Source organism: Nycticebus coucang, chromosome 23 (genome assembly GCF_027406575.1).
Source record: "Nycticebus coucang isolate mNycCou1 chromosome 23, mNycCou1.pri, whole genome shotgun sequence".
Classification (NCBI taxonomy): domain Eukaryota; kingdom Metazoa; phylum Chordata; class Mammalia; order Primates; family Lorisidae; genus Nycticebus; species Nycticebus coucang.
The window spans coordinates 33,169,265-33,187,835 of NC_069802.1; the positions used below are offsets into that span (position 1 = coordinate 33,169,265).

The 18,571-nt window shown below is 42.7% G+C and overlaps 1 protein-coding gene across 6 annotated transcripts in view; it reads right to left on the bottom strand.

Annotated features, from left to right (window-relative positions):
* CC2D2A (coiled-coil and C2 domain containing 2A) overlaps window positions 1-18,571 on the bottom strand; it is a 95,588-nt gene that overhangs the window by 5,221 nt on the left and 71,796 nt on the right. For all 6 annotated transcript variants that reach the window (XM_053577458.1, XM_053577457.1, XM_053577456.1 and 3 more), the window contains 8 exons: window positions 17,389-17,485; window positions 16,444-16,542; window positions 14,610-14,786; window positions 10,092-10,295; window positions 6,796-6,885; window positions 4,222-4,335; window positions 2,171-2,305; window positions 46-168 (listed from right to left, as the gene is read on the bottom strand). In XM_053577458.1, coding sequence (XP_053433433.1) covers window positions 46-168; window positions 2,171-2,305; window positions 4,222-4,335; window positions 6,796-6,885; window positions 10,092-10,295; window positions 14,610-14,786; window positions 16,444-16,542; window positions 17,389-17,485 — 1,039 coding nt within the window. The remainder of the gene's footprint in view (window positions 1-45; window positions 169-2,170; window positions 2,306-4,221; window positions 4,336-6,795; window positions 6,886-10,091; window positions 10,296-14,609; window positions 14,787-16,443; window positions 16,543-17,388; window positions 17,486-18,571) is intronic.

An 18,571-nucleotide genomic window follows, 5' to 3' on the forward strand; every position in this document is an offset into this window, starting at 1 on the left:
TCTTTGTCTGCATTTAATTATAGAATAATTACAGAATAATGATACCTGAACACTGGAAAGGCCAGGATATGGAAGACTTCTTGAAAAGAAGGATTTCCACAGCTTGGGCTTGGTAACGTCAAAATTTATCCTTAGTGGAGAATCATATTGTTGAATATTAAACCAAATCTAAAAAAGACAAGACTATATTAGCATATATAGTTAGCATATATGTGTGTGAGCGTCATGTATATATGTGTGATATAAAGAGAGCAAGTGTTCCGACAGGCTGCAAGCTTTTGGTCATTTTTTTAATTAGTAAAATGCATTTTACAAAAGGGGCTTCAGACAGTTGTCATTTGCCTTTTTTTTCTTTTTTACTTTTTTTATGTCTCAACTGGGGTGCGCCTTACTGTTGAGTGTAGATTTGATGAAATAGGGTTGTTTCTGATGATAAGAAACAAACGTTTTGGGGAGAAGATAGACCAAGCCACTCCTTTCTCAGCCAGCCTTCGTTTCTTGATTGTCTGCCAGCCTCTTTGCTTTTACAGCAACCTGCGCAAATGGATCTGGTCTGTAAAATTTGGATTCAGTCTAAAGGCCACACTTAAGGATCCAGAAGTTCACATGTGGCCCCGAGGCTGTGGGTTCCCCAGCCCTGTTTTGACTCCTGCACATATCTGTGGGTAGAGAGGGAGAGAGGGGCAAAAACAGCGAAGCTTGGAAGGAAACGGAAAGACAGAAGCAGCTGGAATGGGAAGAGACTTATTTCTTGGAACAGGAGTGAAGGAGGAGACAGATGACATCCAGGGAGTTTGTGTGGTAGAGCCTAGAGCAGTGGAGGTGACAGGGGAAGGCGGCAAAGCCAGGTGAGGCCCCTCTCCGGAGCAGTCGGGGCTCAGAGCAGGTTTAGAGCAGCTGCCACGGGGGATGTACACTTCACAACCCACATTCCCCGTCTCTCAGAAGAGGGGAAAAGAAGGTTCTCACTTCCTCACAAAGCTCTGGCTTCATGAGACTTAGTCAACTGTATAGCGATTCTTTTGAGAGCTGGTAATAATTTTGACGGATAATGGAGTTCTTTGAAGGTTTTTTTTTTTTTTTGTGCCTATTGACCCTGTTTGATTACTAGTGACCGTAAAATGATTCTGTAAATGTAAATGGAGCTTAGCAGATCATTTATGATTTTGATAATGACTTTAATTAGAAATAGTTATTAACATGAGAATAGAGCTTCACAGCCCTCTTCTTGCTTTTGTAATTAATAGTGCTATAGCTGTCATTTTCTGAGCACTTATGAAAGACAGTCCTTTTGCATATACATCACATCTAATTTTAGCAATAACCCTATAAAGTAGACCAGCAGTCTTCAGGGAAGTGTGTACACCCAAGGATTATAGGAAGACAATGTTGGAATTTTTAATTTTTATGTTTAACTTTTTGTATAATATACTATATCGATATACAAATATATGCAATATAGAAATAGAAATATATTGGAGGTGCACAATATATGTGCAAAATATTTTCACGGACAGATGTGCAAACATTACAGACTGCTAAGGCAGGTGAGGATCATAAACATAGCCATTCACTTGTTAAAGAGTTGCTACTATGTGTGAGCTGCTTTTCATCAATTACCTCACTCCTGACAACTCCTTTACATTTATAAAGTCATGACTTTAGTGTGACTTTTATTTTATCAATGAAAAAAATTGAAACTAGGAGGGATTAAGACACTTTCCCAAGCTCGCACCACTAGTAAACGGTGAAGTTGGAGTTTCAGCTGGGGAGTCATTTTTCAACCACTGCTTTATGTAGGACCCTTCACAATTAACCTGCAGACTGAGTGCGACCAGAATGACCTGGGGATGTTGGTAGTGCCGCCCAGGTGGTACCTGGGAATCTCCCTTTAAAAAAAGAGAGAGAGAGAACACCAGTCTTCTCAGTTCCCAAAACACTAAGAGTTAGGCAATTTGGAAGAGAAAACTGAGGACAGAGCCAGGACACAAACACGGGTGTCTGAATTAAATGCCACGTTCCCTTATTAACTTCGTTCTGCTGCTTGGCAGTCAGGTGACTAATTCAACCGAACGTTTTGTTTAACCAAGTCCTGCCACTGTGCGTGGCATTCTCTTTCTTTAACTGGTATCTGTGTCTGCAGAAGTGTGTATGAAATGGTAATACTCACATTATCAGGACCTATTAAACAGCCTACAGTTTTCAAGGGACAGAATGTGTCATATTGTCCATAAAAATGTCCACTGCAGGGATTCCATATTAAATAATGATTTTTTTCCCAAGTTAGTACATAGGCAGTTGGACCCTAGAAGAAAATAGCCATTAAAAACAGCTTCCAACTAATTATGCAATTAAGGTCAACAGTGGTTTGCAGAGACAATTCGTTACTTTAGACATGCCCCAAATTTCTAAGTTCCCATGGTTAATAGTGAAAATCAGTTTGACATTGTAGGTGGTTCTGGTTTTAAGAAATAAAATGAAATGCTTATTTCTGCAAAATTCTTGCGCCTGATACTAGTGCAGTGACCAAATAAGGGTGGTAAGTACTTTATCCAGCCGATATGTCTTAGGACAGGCCAATTATTATTATTATTTTGAGCACAGTCTCACTTTGTTGCCCCAGGCTAGAGTGCTGTGGCATCACAGGTTACAGCAACCTCAAACTCCTGCGCTCAAGTGATCCTCTTACTTCAGCTTTTCTAGTAGCTGGGACTATAGGTACCCGCCATGATGCCTGGCTAGTTTTTCTATTTTTAGTAGAGATGAGGTCTCACTCTTGCTCAGGCTGGTCTCAAACGTCTTCTTTTTTTTTTTTGCAGTTTTTGGCTGGGGCTAGGTTTAAACCTGCCACCTCCGGCATATGGGGCCGGCACCCTACTCCGTTGAGCCACAGGTGCCGCCCCTGGTCTCAAACTTCTGAGCTCAACCAATCGACCCACGTCGGCCTCTCAGGGTGCTGGGATTACAGGCATGAACCACCATGCCCAGTTGGAAGAACTATTATTAATATCAATGACATTTTCATTTTAGAATCAGTTAGATTGCCTTTTAATTGTATAGAAGGCCAAATATTAGGAATATTTCCATTTGAAATATAGTAACTTACCTTTGGCACACGTTTATAAGAGTACATGGATAGAGAAGTTGAAAATACATATACCAAACTGTTGGGAATGCCTGCACCTGGGGAGGGGAGCAGGCTTGGGGGGTGAAGCCCGAAGAAGGACTTTAACCTTTTCCTCAGAACACTTACGTGTTATTAAGTTCTTTGTTTTACAATGGGAATTTATTCATTTATTGCCCTTGCATAATTTCAATTGATGCACTCAGTAATCTACTGGGAGACAGAAATGGTTATCCCAGGTTGCTTACGAAGCTTGTGAAGTGATTTGCTCAGCCTCACACAGCTAATGAGGGTGGGTACAGAACCTTGAACCCAGGCCTTGTGACTTCCCAGCCTCGTGTTCTTACCCTGTGCCAGGCTATCTGGGAGATGATAATGAAGAATGGTAGGAATATGATCCTGCCTTAGGATCCACCTCATGGCAGCTCATGCTGTCTAATCCCCAAGGGTTCCTAGAACCTCCCTTTAGATCAGCTTCTTCAATCCATGCGAATTTTAAACCTTGCACCCCAAATTACCCAGTATGCCTCAAATTTAGGGATATTTGCAGTGGGCTAGGGAAAACAATACTAATAGTTGTTAAGTCTCTAATTTCATAAAAGTAGCATCAAAATATAGCTGCTAGCATTCTTTTTTTTCCTCCTGTGGTTATCTGGCCTATTCTCTTTGCCTTCCAGGTTAGCCCACGATGCTAATACAAGCAGCAGGCATGGAAGCGGAGATCTCTAACCTTACCCCCTTCTTGGGATCCCCTTCACTCCTAAGCAAAGAATATTTGCTCCTTGGAGGAATCAGAATTCCTGGGAACATGGATGGGAGGTGATTCATAGTAAAGGGACAGAGGTGGGTGGGAGTTTGAGTGGTAAGGATTTAGGTTTGCCAAAAGAGCCACCTGAAGCCTTGGGTGGGCCCCCGAGGACCACTGTCAACCCGTTCTATGTCTTACTGCTGATACGTCTCTCTGCCTGTTACGGTGCCTCTAGGCCACGTTCCTAGAGCTCAAAGCATCATCATGAAAATAAGTCCTGTCAACGATCTAGAACATACAGCTGATTGTCAACTGCCCTCTGCTGTTAAAACCAGCCTACGTGGCTTACCTCGGGAACGGCATTGCCCATCACCAGCCAGGCCTTCTTCTCCAGGGACAGGAAGTAGTTGCAGAGTAACACCGCGTGCTCTTCTTCATCTCCTGCCAGGAGATCAAGAAATTGCTGCCAAAAGAAAAAGATGAGTTGTATTGACTGACTGCTTTATTGTTGGTTGGCTGTACAGGATTTTGATATGTCACAGTTGAGATTAGTGCCTTAAAACAGCAGTCCCAGCCTTTTGGGCACTGGAGACTGGTTTCATAGAAGACAGTCTTTCCAGGGACGGGGTTGTGGTGGTGGAGGTGGTGGGGACTCTGACGGAGGCAGAGCTCAGGGGGTGATGGGAGCCTTGGGGAGCAGCTGTGAACACAGATGAAGCTTCGGTGCCAGCTGGTGGTGGAGGTGGTGGGGACTCTGATGGAGGCAGAGCTCAGGGGGTGATGGGAGCCATGGGGAGCAGCTGCAAACACAGATGAAGCTTCGGTGCCAGCTGGTGGTGGAGGTGGTGGGGACTCTGATGGAGGCAGAGCTCAGGGGGTGATGGGAGCCATGGGGAGCAGCTGCAAACACAGATGAAGCTTCGGTGCCAGCTGGTGGTGGAGGTGGTGGGGACTCTGATGGAGGCAGAGCTCAGGGGGTGATGGGAGCCTTGGGGAGCAGCTGTGAACACAGATGAAGCTTTGTTGCCGGCTGGTGGTGGAGGTGGTGGGGACTCTGATGAAGGCAGAGCTCAGGGGGTGATGGGAGCCGTGGGGAGCAGCTGTGAACACAGATGAAGCTTTGTTGCTGGCTGGTGGTGGAGGTGGTGGGGACTCTGATGGAGGCAGAGCTCAGGGGGTGATGAGAGCCGTGGGGAGCAGCTGTGAACACAGATGAAGCTTTGTTGCTGGCTGGTGGTGGAGGTGGTGGGGACTCTGATGGAGGCAGAGCTCAGGGGGTGATGGGAGCCGTGGGGAGCAGCTGTGAACACAGATGAAGCTTCATTGCTGGCTTGCCTCCCTGCTCACCTCCTGCTGAGCAGCCCGGTCCCTAACAGGCCCCTGACCAGTAGCAGTTTGAGGCCCAGGGGTTGGAGACCACAGCCTTAAAGTATAAGACATTTTTTTCAAAAATTTCCCCAAGTTTTGATATGCTGTTGATAATCCATCTAAAGAAAACACCTTTTGTAGACAGTGGTGTGAATTTCTAGAATCAGCAGTATGACTGGGGTGGGGATGAAAAATGTCCAAGTCTTACTTTCACCATGAATGAACCCCTGATAGTTCACTGTGTGCTAAGTAATCTTGAAAGCACATTGCGTTCATTCACTCATTCAGTTAGAACAATCCTTTGGAGGGAAGGATTGCTCTCATTTTCCCATTTTTTTTTTTTTTTTTTTAAAGAATAAGAGATTTATTGTTTGACCCCTCCTGAAACAAGGGAGGAGGAGCGACATTTTCCCATTTTATGGATGAGGAAATAGAGGCACAGGTCATAAGGCAACACCAAGGAAGGAAAAGCCAGTCTGCTCCAGAGCTCATCATGCACTCCATCATGTTTGTATGTCTTCTTAGAGATGTCTCAAGGTTACAGAAACTTTCTCTCTAAAACTGTCAACATTCATGTTGCCAAAATATTCTAGGGAACAAAAAATTTTAAGTGCACTTAAATTTCTTTGATTTCAGGCTATTCTTCAAAGGAAGTTGCATAATACAGTTCATTTTTGTGCAAACACAGCATAACATGAGGGCCAGACGCAGAATTCATGCCTGTGATAACGTATGTTTGTTTCCGACTACCCAAGAACTGGACGAGAGTTACGTAGCATATGCAGATTATAAATTCCATGAGACGGAGACTGTGTATACTTTGCTGATAGCCAGAGCTTAGTAGAGTGTCTGGTACATGGTAGGTAATCAGGAAATACATACTGAATAAAAAATGATAAGACACACTTTATGGGGCAGCACCTGTGGCTCAAAGTGGTAGGGTGCCGATCCCATATGCCGAAGGTGGCAGGTTCAAACCCAGCCCTGGCCAAAACCCACAAAAAAAAAAAAAAAAAAAAAAAACACACCTTATGAAGCCCACAAATTAAGGAATATATAATTTCCAATTATAATATAGAATGCAATTTTGATATTTTTAATGAACAAAACTGGGATATTGTTAAGGAAATAGTGGGAGAGTAAATCAGCTTTAGGACATCTGAAGTGTTTTTTTTTTTTCTTTGAAACAGAGAAAAACTCTGTTGCCCTAGGCTGGAGTGCTATGGTGTCAGCCTAGGTCACAGCTGCCTCAAACACCTGAATTCAACAGATCCTCGGCCTCCCAGAGTGTGGGAGGATCGCAGGTGTGAGCCACCACACCTGCCCCTGATGTGTTATTATTTTTTTCTTTCTGTAATCAATTTTTAAAAGAAATTCTGGACTTTGGAAAAATTGAACCAAGAAGAAAAATGACTTCAGAATTTAGTTCATCCTGCTAAACAGATGGGCAATAGATTTTTATTATGACTAACGAATGTTGCAATTTAAGCTTATGCAAGCCATTTAGCTAATGTTCACTAAAGTCGGCCCAAGTTAGTAAGTGCGAACTACTCACATCAGACGTGCTCCACAGGTCGCAGAGACCAGCGAACGAAACAGTGTCAGGCAAGAAAGGAATCAAGGACACATACCGAGCCACCAGTTCCTGTGTGATCAAATGAAAAAAAAGAATTTCTAATGAAACAGAAAGCTGCGTCTCCTACCTCATTTCTTAAAGTAATTTTCAGGTATTACAAACATTTCTGTGTACAAATGAAGCTCAGCTCACTAGTGCTCACGAAATGCTGGGCTAACGCCTCCAGCCTCACCAATTATCCTTTCCTCTTGGAAGTTGATAGTGACCCATTTTTCACAAATAAAGAAACTGGCTCCCGTGTCCCTCTGAAATTGTCCTTGTCATTCTTTTTCCACTTTTCTGTACTGTCTGGTGTAATGAGACTTTTCAGAATCATCTTGAACTTTCACTTAGCTTAGTCCTGAAAGCAGCCATTTCTCCGAGGAGCTCTTTTTTTTTTTTTTAGAGGAAATAATACTTCAGAGCCAAGATCTGGGCATCATTCTGGCTATAACTCGTATTTCTGAAATATCTAAAGAAGTGAATCTATCTTAAAACGTTTTATAATTGACACATAATTGTGCCTATTTATGGGATATGATGTGACGTTACAATGCATGTATACATTCATAACGATCAAATACAGCTGCCTGCCACAACACCTGGCCAGTTTTGCTGTTGTTAGCAGAGATGGGGTCTGGTCTCTACCTCCTGAGCTCAAGCAGTCCACCGCCTTGGCCTCCCAGAGTGCTGGGATTACAGGTGTGAGCTGGGGTGAGGCACTGCACCCGGCTAGCCTTCCTTGTCTTTGAAATATATTTTTTCAGAAATCTCTTTAGTAGGCATCTTTTGGTTGTGAATTCTCCCAATGTTTATTTATAAGACTTCACCGGATTTAAGCTACTCATTTGACAGCTCTTTTCTTCTAGTCTTTTGAAGATATTCCTATTTTAACTTTCATCTGGGCAGCTAAGAAGTTTGCTGGTCTAATCATTCTGCTTTTGTAGACAATTTCTTTTTTTCTCACTCTTTTTGAGATTGTCTTTGTAATTTCCTGCAATGTGTTAGATTTAGATTTTTTTAAAAAGTGTATCTAGTTTAGGGTCCATTGGGCTTCCTGAATCAGGGGGTTGTTGTCTTCCCTGAGACCTCGGGAGTTCTCAGCTCAGCTTCCTTGGGCATTGCCTTTCCCCCTTGGACACATTTCCGCCTCCTTCAGCATCCCCCGTGTCTCTGCTGCAGGACCCGCCCAGCCCCCCCACACCTTCCCTTTGTTCCTGTCTCTGCGCCATGTTTCAAGTCATTTCTTTGCATTCCAGCTCACTAGTCCTCTCTGCATTTAACTACATGTCATTTGACTCTGTATTTAATCGTATATTTAATGCTTTGTTTTAATCTGTTTTTAAAATTTCTAATTCTCTAATACATCTTTTATTGCTACAGTCCTATTTGGCAATTTTAAAAATCTGCCTGTCAATTCTAATAGTCTATCTAGACACTTTCAGTTGTCTCGATTTCTTAAACGTATTAAGCCCATCATTCATTTTTTATCTGATAATTCCACTCTCTGCAATGTTTGTGGCCCGATCCTGCAGGCTGTTGTTCCGCTAACTCTTACCTTCCTCGTAGTAACTTATTTCCTCAGCAGTGACCTTTTATTGCATCTTGATGTTGCTTGGAATTTTTTTCTGAAATTTTTCCAGAAAAATTCTGGTATTTTTTTGAGGCCGGGTTTAAAGGGCTTTCTTCTAGAAGTATCTGTATTTGGTTTTGACAGAGATCTAGGGGCAATACCAACAGGGAATACTTTCAAGTAAATTTTTTTTTTTGCAGTTTTTGGCCAGGGCTGGGAACCCGCCACCTCTAGCATATGGGGCCGGTGCCCTACTCCTTTGAGCCACAGGCGCCACCACTTTCAAGTAAATTTACAGTTGAAATCTTTTTGGATCATATAGGTCAGTGCTTCTCAACCTTCCTAATGCCGTAATGTATTTTCATTGTTACAAAGGGGTCGCAACCCACGGGTTGAGAACCGCTGATGTAGGTAGTATAAATTCCTGCCTTGACATGTGAGTAAATATAGGTTAGCGATTAGAAATTCTCAAAAGGGCTTTCTTTCTCTCTCTTCCCATCCATCTAGAGTCAAGACTGAGGTGGGTAGGATTCCTTCTGAGGGTACAAATTTTTAGATCACCTTGTTCTTACTTCCAAGGTGAAGTTCTGGTTATAAAAGGACCCCTGACCCCGAGGGGCATGGTGTCTACCCACGCCTGGTGCCCGATAGGTGAGATCCTGCCAAATGCCTTCCATCCTTTTATCAATCCTCCCCCCCCCACTAGATTATATTTGTGCTTTATTGTGCATATGAGCATGTAATTATTTATATAGCCAATGTATTACACCATGATTTAAAAAATATTTTAAATACTTTATTAATCACTCTTAATGTTTTCTACTGGGAGAAGCTTCCTGCACATCTACTATGCTGGGCAGAATAGAAGATCCTACTTTATGGGTTTCTATAATAGTTGGTCAATAAAAAAATAAGTAAAGCATAGAACACAGGATATTTTTTGGTCCATCTATATCTGTAAGTACATATCCTATTTACCCTGTTTGGAAGTTATCATGTTACTGTTAGCAGCAGTTACTCCCTATACTATCCACTCCTAGGCAGAGTCATGGGTAACAGCATTTGCTTGTAATTAGCCTGGTTACATATGTGTTTGTGATGGGTGTGGCACTTTGAAGCCGGGGAAGGGAACATATATATTTAATGGCCCAGTACAGATGTACTTTGGGGTGATGACCTAAATGCTGAATATACTTAAATTTTAAAATAAATTCTGCTTAATCCAAATTTAGTAATGCCTATAGCATTAGGCATAACACTGAATGTAATTGTCTTGTTTATTACAAAGTACATGAGTGTTGAGGTTATAGGTATCAATTCAGCTCCTAACAAAGTTATTGAAAATACATAATCAAAACATTTTTATGTAAGACATTTAGAAAGTGTATCTTTCAACACCTAATATAGTACCAGGGACACAGTCAGCACTCAGTAACTGTTTGTTCAAACAGTGAACTAAGGGTCATTATCATCCCTAGTACCTTGAGACTTTTCTAAAGAATGCAAGCCTCATGTTAATAAAGTTTGAATCATTACTGTTATCTCCAGTGATTTTGATATAGTTAATATCTTAAGTACTATGAAATATGGTAATTAAAATGGCAATATACTGAAATTTGAAAACATTTTTAGCAGCAATACTGATTGGCCACCAAATACTTACTGCGGTTGCCTGTGGATTATCAGGGTGGAGGTCAAGGAGCTCCTGAGGAGGGTTTAAGGGTTTGAGATACCGTGTAATAAAGACTGTCTTTCCGCTTATGTCAATCACTGTTGTGAGGCACTGGCGTTTTGGAAACTTGAGGGCACATTCAGCTTGAAACTTCTCTGTTGCTTGAAGCAATGTCTCATCTTCCTGAGATTCAAACTTCAAAAAGAAAGACTCCATGGAGTTCACATATGATTACAGGAGGGAACGTAGAACACGCTCAGATCCCACAGTCCGTGTGAACTAAGTGTACGGTGAGGGAGGTCTGATTAAGCGACTCTTTCCAAAACCGCCATGTACTGCAGCTTCATTTAAATCATATTTATAGTTTGAAAATTAGATTGATTTATTAAATACTTAAAACATACTCAGTAGGATTGAAAAAAATTGGTCAACTGCAAAGCAGCCCTACGGAATCTACTGGATTAATTAAAATAATCTACACAAATTAAACTAACCACTAATCAGTGTGTTAGTGATGCACTAATTCTGATCGAGGAAGCCAAACAATAGAGTTTTGTGTGTATTCTGATATTTGTTTTAAGTGGAGAGACTCAGAAAAATCTAACATCTCAATTGCAGAGCTTAAGCAACTCATGTTAAGCAGACTGCATGTTTAGAGATGTATGGATATGTTAACAAGTTTTAAGTCCGTAGCACTGTCATAAGGACAAAAAGCAGAACTATGGAACATCAAGTATATAATAATTATTTGAAGTGGTTCTCTGATCCAGGATGAGCAACCAGCTCCCAGATTTTGTTTTGTTTTTGTTTTTGTTTTTTTAGACACAAGATCTTACTCTTTCACTTCAGCCTCCAACTCCTGAGCTCACAAGATCCTCCTGCTGTAGCCTCCTGAGTAACTGGGACTATAGGTGTGCACCACCACACCTGGGCTTATTTTTTGATAAAAATTTTGTAGAGACAGGATCTTACTATGTTGTCTAGGCTGGCCCTGAACTCCTGGCCTCAAGCACTCCTCCTATCTCAGCCTCCCAAACTATTGGGGTTATAGGCATGATTTATTGTGCTTGGCTAGACATTTTAGAAGTAATTCAAAGCAGATGAAACAGAACAAACAAATTGCCTTTGGAACATATATTTTCATTATTTTCCCCCCTTGAAGTCATTGTTATAAAAAATAGCATGAAAAAGCTGGACGCCCATAGCTCAATGGTTAGAGCGCCTACCCTGTGCACCAGGGGCGGCAGGTTCGAACCTGGACAGGGCCTTCTAAACAAACAAACAACAACAAAAAAAAAATAGCATGAAGAAAGCAGATATTTAAAAGATTTTGCAAAATTTTAGTTGTGTAGTATGCAAATATAGGCACGGTTGCTTACATTTCAAAGGATTTCAAGACAACTAAAAATATTACTTTAAAAATTAATTTTAAGTAGAATTTGGAGGCACTGTATGAATTATTTTTCTTTTATTGCGGAGGGAAATAACCCAGCTATCCCCATGCACTCTGCTTCATTTATTAATTTTTTTTTTTTTTTTTTTTTTGTAGAGACAGAGTCTCACATACCGCCCTCAGGTAGAGTGCTGTGGCATCACACAGCTCACAGCAACCTCTAACTCTTGGGCTTACATGATTCTCTTGCCTCAGCCTCCCGAGCAGCTGGGACTACAGGCGCCTGCCACAACGCCCGGCTATTTTTTTGTTGCAATTTGGCCGGGGCTGGGTTTGAACCCGCCACCCTCGGCATATGGGACTGGCGCCCTACTCACTGAGCCACAGGCGCCGCCCCATTTATTAATTTTTTTAATGGAATTCAACTTGTCATTGACTTGACATTTTTTTTCTTTTTACTACTTACAGCCACTGACATGTGATATCTTTGTTTATTCCCAGCTCACCAGAAATAATTGTCAGAGGTACACTGTCTTGGTAAGAGGCAGCTTTGGGATTTTATCGATTTGGAAACAGTGGAGGCAGCTCCCATTGTGCAGGTGACACTCAGATTGATGATTTCTTACTTTCAAAGCTAACTGATAATTTTCCTGACAGAAGAAATGGGCCAAAAGTCAAAGCTAGACATTCTTACTGGAGCTGCTGACTATATGGTCCATTGCCCGGGGACCACACATGCTTTAGGGTCCAGCACCTGTCCCCAGATAGCAGTGGACAAAAGCTGCTCATTATAGCCTAATAACTATAGGATGATGAATCGTAAAATAAAATACTTGGTACCTTCTTAAGTATGTCACTCATCTATCAGAGGCAAGAAAGGAAAAAAAAGAAAAGATTAACAGAAATAACTTATTTTTAAAAACTTGTTTTTAACAAATAATATAAAGTGGATGATATTAAAATAAGACTTTCAGAAGTTGCTATTGATGTTTAAAAATTTCCCCTTAGTAAATACCTTTAAAACATACTCTAGCATGGTCACATCCGTGATGGTAGCAGAGGGGAGAACCTGATGGTGGAGTGGCTACATGTGGAGAAACAATTCCCAGGTGTGGTCCCTGTTATGTTAGAATGAGAGCGTCCCCCCCCCCCGAAAACACTGCAGGTGGATGACCCAGTGGTGTTTTCTGCTGCTGTGTGTTTAAGACCTTAAGGTCCTTCAATCAGCCTGCCTTCCTTACCAAACAGTGACCAAGGATCTGCCTTCCATAGGGATTTTTTAAGCCCCTGTTTTACAGGTCTAAGAGAAAAGCTTCATACAGCCACAGCGGGGCGTGACATGTGAAGATAGCAGATGACTGTCCTAGTTGACAGCTGAGGCTGCAGGGCTGGAGACATATGTGCCTCAGCGCTCTGGAGGCCTCTGCAAAGTCGGCCCAGGGGCAGTCAAGGCCTGGGAAGGATGCCAGAGCAGAAGCACCCCCCGGCTCGCCTCCTTCTGCAGGCACAGGCTGCTTTCACGTGCCTTCAGCGCTCACCTCCAGATGGGGGTCCAGCTGACTGTTTTTTCTTTGGTTAAGTACACACAGAAATAACAAAATCATCTTTCGTCTGGGAGCATTTATCTGTGTAAACATGTTTGTTGGCTTGCTCTTGAGTTTACACATGAATGCACACTCAGAAAAATATCTTTTTCTGAAAATATTTTGAAATGTATATATTCTAATATTTTCTAGAGAACCACGGCGTTAGTGACAAAGCCTAGCAAATAATCTGAATTTGAATTTCAGTCCCTTTGCTTTCCAGTAATCTTACATGTGAAATGACTTGCGAACGGGAGGTGGTGGTAATATTTTCCTCTGTGAACCAAACTGTAACACTGGAAAAGGAAACAGGACTGTGCTCATTTTCCTTCATCTCCACCTGAGCCCTAATCACGATGGATAAACTAAAGAGGCAGCACTACGATCTGTGCAGAACAGTTTACTGGTGAACAGTTTGCACCCACTCGTGAATGCGAGCTTGGCAGAATGTCTGTCCGCTTGTCTAGGACACCGAGCCCCGGTGACTAAAACATGCCTGTCACGTAGTAGATGTTCAGTACCTCAGTCTGTGGACCCTTGATACATTGGGCCTTATTTTCCCCATCTGTATGTGGGAGACCCATTGTCCGTGACAGCTGTGAGTATTAAAGGAGAGACCGTGTAAGCAAGGCCAACGCAGTGCTGAGGACAGACAAGGACTCGGTGTATCTTGGTGGTGTTGGTGAAGGCTGGATTAGTTTATGTATGAACAAGAGTTCACAGTATTTTCTCCCACATCCAGTGAGGGCAGTTGCACAGATGCTGCACAAGTATGTTACACTAAGAAAGTTCTTGCACTCTGGGAGGCCGAGGCAGGTGGATTGCTTGAGTTCATAAGTTCTAGACTAGTCTGAGCAAAAAAGCGAGACCCCATATCTACTAAAAATAGGAAAACTGAGGCAAGAGGATTAATTGACCCCAAGTTGGAGGTTGCTGTGAGCTATGATGCCAGAGCACTCTACCCAGGGCGACAGCTTGAGACTCTGCCTCAAAAAAAAAAAAAGGTTATTTCTCAGTGGTGAAAGTTGGTGAATAGTTGCTAAGAAAGGAAAGTTCTAGAAACTATTCTTTCTATTGCTGTTTAAAAGAGTACTTGTATATATTTTTATTTCATAAAATGAATTGAGGCGACCCATGAAGGTCATTTACTCTCAGGATCCTATGAATTGATTCAACGCATAGACAGGCCAAGGACGTAAGGTCAGAACGGGAAACCTATTTCAGCACGCTTGCCGATAAATGTCAAACAAGAGAGCATCTGATTTTCATTCTCGTCACATGGAGAGAGGCCTCTAGAAGCAGAGCATGTTTATATTTGACCTTGCCTGAAAGTTTGAGTTGCTGATTGACCTAATTAGCAGCTCCGTGAAAATACAAACCTGCATGTCTGTTCTCTCACCATCCCTCTGTGTGGACTGACAGAGTCATAGATGAACTCTGAAGTACAGAAAGCTCTGTTTGTGTGATGCAGTCAAAGTTCATGAAAGCACAGCCCAGCAAGCATTTCTTATGTTTTATCAACATCAGACGTACCTTTTCTCGAACTGACTCTCCAGGAATCAGCTGAGGCTCGATGGTAATAAACAGGGTGATGTAGGATCCTTCACTTAAGCTTCGGACTGACTCAAAACCCCGCTCAAGAACCAAGTTCTGCTCCTTACTGTAGCCCAGAAGAACTGGGGGGGTATCTATTTTGAATGTTCCATCAATCTGTGAAGAAAATATGACTTGGTAAATATCCTGGAGATTTTTCCAACAGAAGTTGAGAAACAGAAATGTCGACTCCTCATTGTCTAATGGATTAAAGCGTTCCAGTCTCAGCCCATCTTTCTCCCCTTGTCTCTAACCTCTTGGCAGAAAGAGGTCTGTATTTCTCTGCCTCCTTTTCTTGGTTCAGCAGAGGGTTATTCAAGTTGAGTGGGTTCAAATCCTGACTTAAACTCACTGGCCTCAGAAGAATTCATTTGTAAAAAGAAACAATAATAGTACCTACTTTTGAGGGTTGCTATATGTATGAAATGAATTAATAGATGTAAAAGACTAAGCAAAATGTCGACTGTGTAGTAAGCACTCAGTCAATACTGGCCAGCAGCTATTAGCCTTTTCTGGAATGCCGACCTTCCTATCTCCACCCTTCAGAATTTGAATCATCTTTTAAGGCTTAGGTCAGAGGTAGTCCCTTCACAGTTTGTTTCCTTCATTCTGACATTAAGACATTCGGTCTGACTTTATAATTGTGTGTCCCTCTGTCATGTTCTTCTAGATAATTGCTCTCTGAGAACAGAATGTATGTTTTACCCTCTTTTGGATCAACCTTCTTTGACATCTAGCAGTTTTATATACAGAGTAGATGTCCAGTAAATGTGGGCTGAGTGATGACAAGTGGCATTCAGTAGAGACAGAAAAAGAACTTAAGTTTCAGCAACTGTGTCTTCTCAGGATGAATTAAGGAAGCTATTTGCTTTCCTCCTTACACTGACAGAATTCACCCAATCCTGTACCCAATTAGATGACAGGTACAAGGAAAATGACAGTATTAAACAATGACATAGAAAGTATAGCCAGGCTCTGCACCTGTAGCTCAGTGGGTAGGGCTCCAGCCACATACACCTGGGCTGGCGGGTTTGAATCTGGCCAGGGCCAGCTAAACAGCAATGACAACTGCAACAAAAAAATAGCCGGGCATTGTGGCGGACACCTGTAGTCCCAGCTACTTGGGAGGCTAAGGGAAGAGAATTATTTAAGCCCAAGATTTTGAGGTGGCTGTGAGCTGTGATGCCACAGCACACTACTGAGGGTGACATAGTAAGACTGTGTCTCAAAAAAAAAAAAGTACAGCTGAAATAACTAATCATATTTATTCTATAAAATATAGAACTTTAGAACTTCCCTAGCTGACCACCTCCTTACATTGTCAACCTGATCAGTAGGGGGTCTTTGCTAAGCACATTTCTGGTAGCCATCATTTATGTTTGAAACAGTGAGGATGACAAATATTAATAGAATGAGCTGGATTGAATGGGCCGTCCATCGTCCTGTTCCTTTCAAGTTACATTCAGACTCTACCTGTTCCAGTTTTGTCATTTTGACAAGTTTCCACTTTGTCCCATCTTTTTCTTCACTTCTATTTCAAGTTTAAAAATTCTCAGTTAGCTCCTAACTCTGAGGAACACAGATGCATGTCCACAAATCCTGCAGATTTGATGGAAGATCAATGGTTTCATATAGTGATTTTTAAAAATCTTTTTAAGGGCTTTGCACATACATTCTCTCAGTGTTGAGGGGATGTATCCCCACCAGAAAGTTTTACTAGGAGAAACAGAGAGAGCAGTTCCCGTTTTCATGGAATTCTGACCGTGAGGCTTACCCTTGCTTGGAGATATATTGTGCTAAATGGAATTTTCACACATCCCAACCAGTGCCTCTCCACGCGAGTGTGTGTTCCATTTCCTCTTTCCCGGTCATCCTAAAGGAAGAGTGGGAGGTAATAATAGTTTAAGAATTCCAGACACTCATCTGATTATCTCAGCGGCAGGAAAGCAGAAAGATTTTAGCTAAAAGCCACTGAACTTAGGTTTGACAGACCTAGTCACATTTTGGTTCAGACACTCAATGGCTTTTCGACTCTTGGAAAGTCAACTGGCCTCGCTGAACCTCGGTTTTCTTATCAATACGCTAGAGGTTTAACAATCTGTAGGGCTATTTGGAATTAAACAGGTGACATTTATAAGACACTTAGTACAATTCCTGATGCACGTGGAACTCTAGGCCGAAAGTTTAAAAGCCGGTTCTTTTGGGCGGCACGTGTGGCTCAAAGGAGTAGGGCGCTGGCCCCATATACCGGAGGTGGTGGGTTCAAACCCAGCCCTGGCCAAAAAGAAAAAAAAAAAAAAAGGGCGGCGCCTGTGGCTCAGTTGGTAAGGCGCCGGCCCCATATACCAAGGGTGGTGGGTTCAAACCCAGCCCCGGCCAAACTGCAACCAAAAAATGGCCGGGCGTTGTAGCGGGCGCCTGTGGTCCCAGCTGCTCGGGAGGCTGAGGCAAGAGAATCGCTTAAGCCCAGGAGTTGGAGGTTGCTGTGAGCTGTGTGAGGCCATGGCACTATACCAAGGGCCATAAAGTGAAACTCTGTCTCTACAAAAAAAAAAAAAAAAAAAAGCCAGTTCTTTTGCCCCTTTGCCCCTATCCTGGTTTATACTTGTCGAGTTTCAAACGTTTCACATTAGAAAGGTGGAAGGTGTATTTGGAACCTACACCGTGGGCAGAGGATATGCGAATAAATGCTGACATCTTCCTCAAAGCGAGAACTTACCTCTAAAATATCATATAGGACTTCATCAAAAATGTTAATGAAAATGTCATCTTTCACCGACTGCAGACTGGCAGTGCTGTAATCCCCGTTAGGAGCCCTGTAAAATAACACATGACCGGGGATTGTGAGCACTCAAATGTCAACATTTCAAGAATCCTCAAATAGGAGCATAGACGTGAGGATTAAAAGCAGTGCCTTTTTTTTTTTTTTTTTTAATGACAGAGTCTCACTATGTCGCCCTCAGTAGAGTGCTGTGCTGTCACAGCTCACAGCAACCTCAAACTCTTGGGCTTAAGTGATTCTCTTGCCTCAACCTCCTGAGTAGCTGGGACCACAGGCACCCGCCACAACCCCCGGCTATTTTTTGTTGCAGTTGTCATTGTTGTTTTAGCTGGCCGGGGCCAGGTTTGAACCCGCCAACCCTTGGTGTATGTGGCTGGTACTGTAACCACGGTGCTATGGGTGCCAACCAAAAGCAGTGCTTTTATTTCCAGGGTTTGTCTTGTGCAGGGATATTAGTTATTATGTAATACGGTACCTACCCTCAGATGGAAAGAGCATCAGACCTGAGACTCAAAGCAGAGACAAACCCTCTGCTGGTCTGTCCTGATGAGTCTGTCCCCCATCCCCACCCCAAGCCTGAGGTAAGCTTTGCAAAGAGCCAGCTTGCCAGGACGGAGCTGGCTCAGAGGACGAGCTACCTGGCCTCTGGCTGACACTGGTGGGGCTAAGTGCATAGACTTCCTGAGCCCCTGGGTCCCAGAGGGTGCTTCTCCAACAAGACCCTTCCCGGGTGGTAAACCTCTCTTGTTCCATGGTGGTTGATGGTCCCTGCCTCCCACTCACTTCCCCCACAAATCAGTAAAGCAGCCCAAGAGCGAGTTTTGTTTCCCGTCATGTAACCCACCCTGGGTTTGGCCAAGGTCGGCCCAAGCATGTCTCTCCACAGCACGGCTGGAGACGGGGGCACTGCAGGCATTTTTTGAGCATTTGTCCTTAAGTTTCTTTGTTCTTTTTGCTTGTTCCATGTGCAATAGTTGTATCTATCCCACTTCTGATTTAACTGGTCCTAATCCTTACTCTGTCTCTAATTTAATATGTGGCTTTAATTAAGCCACCTCCCATCTTTGGGTTTAATTTTTTCTCCATAAAAGTAGAGGGTGGACTAGATCATCTCTGAATC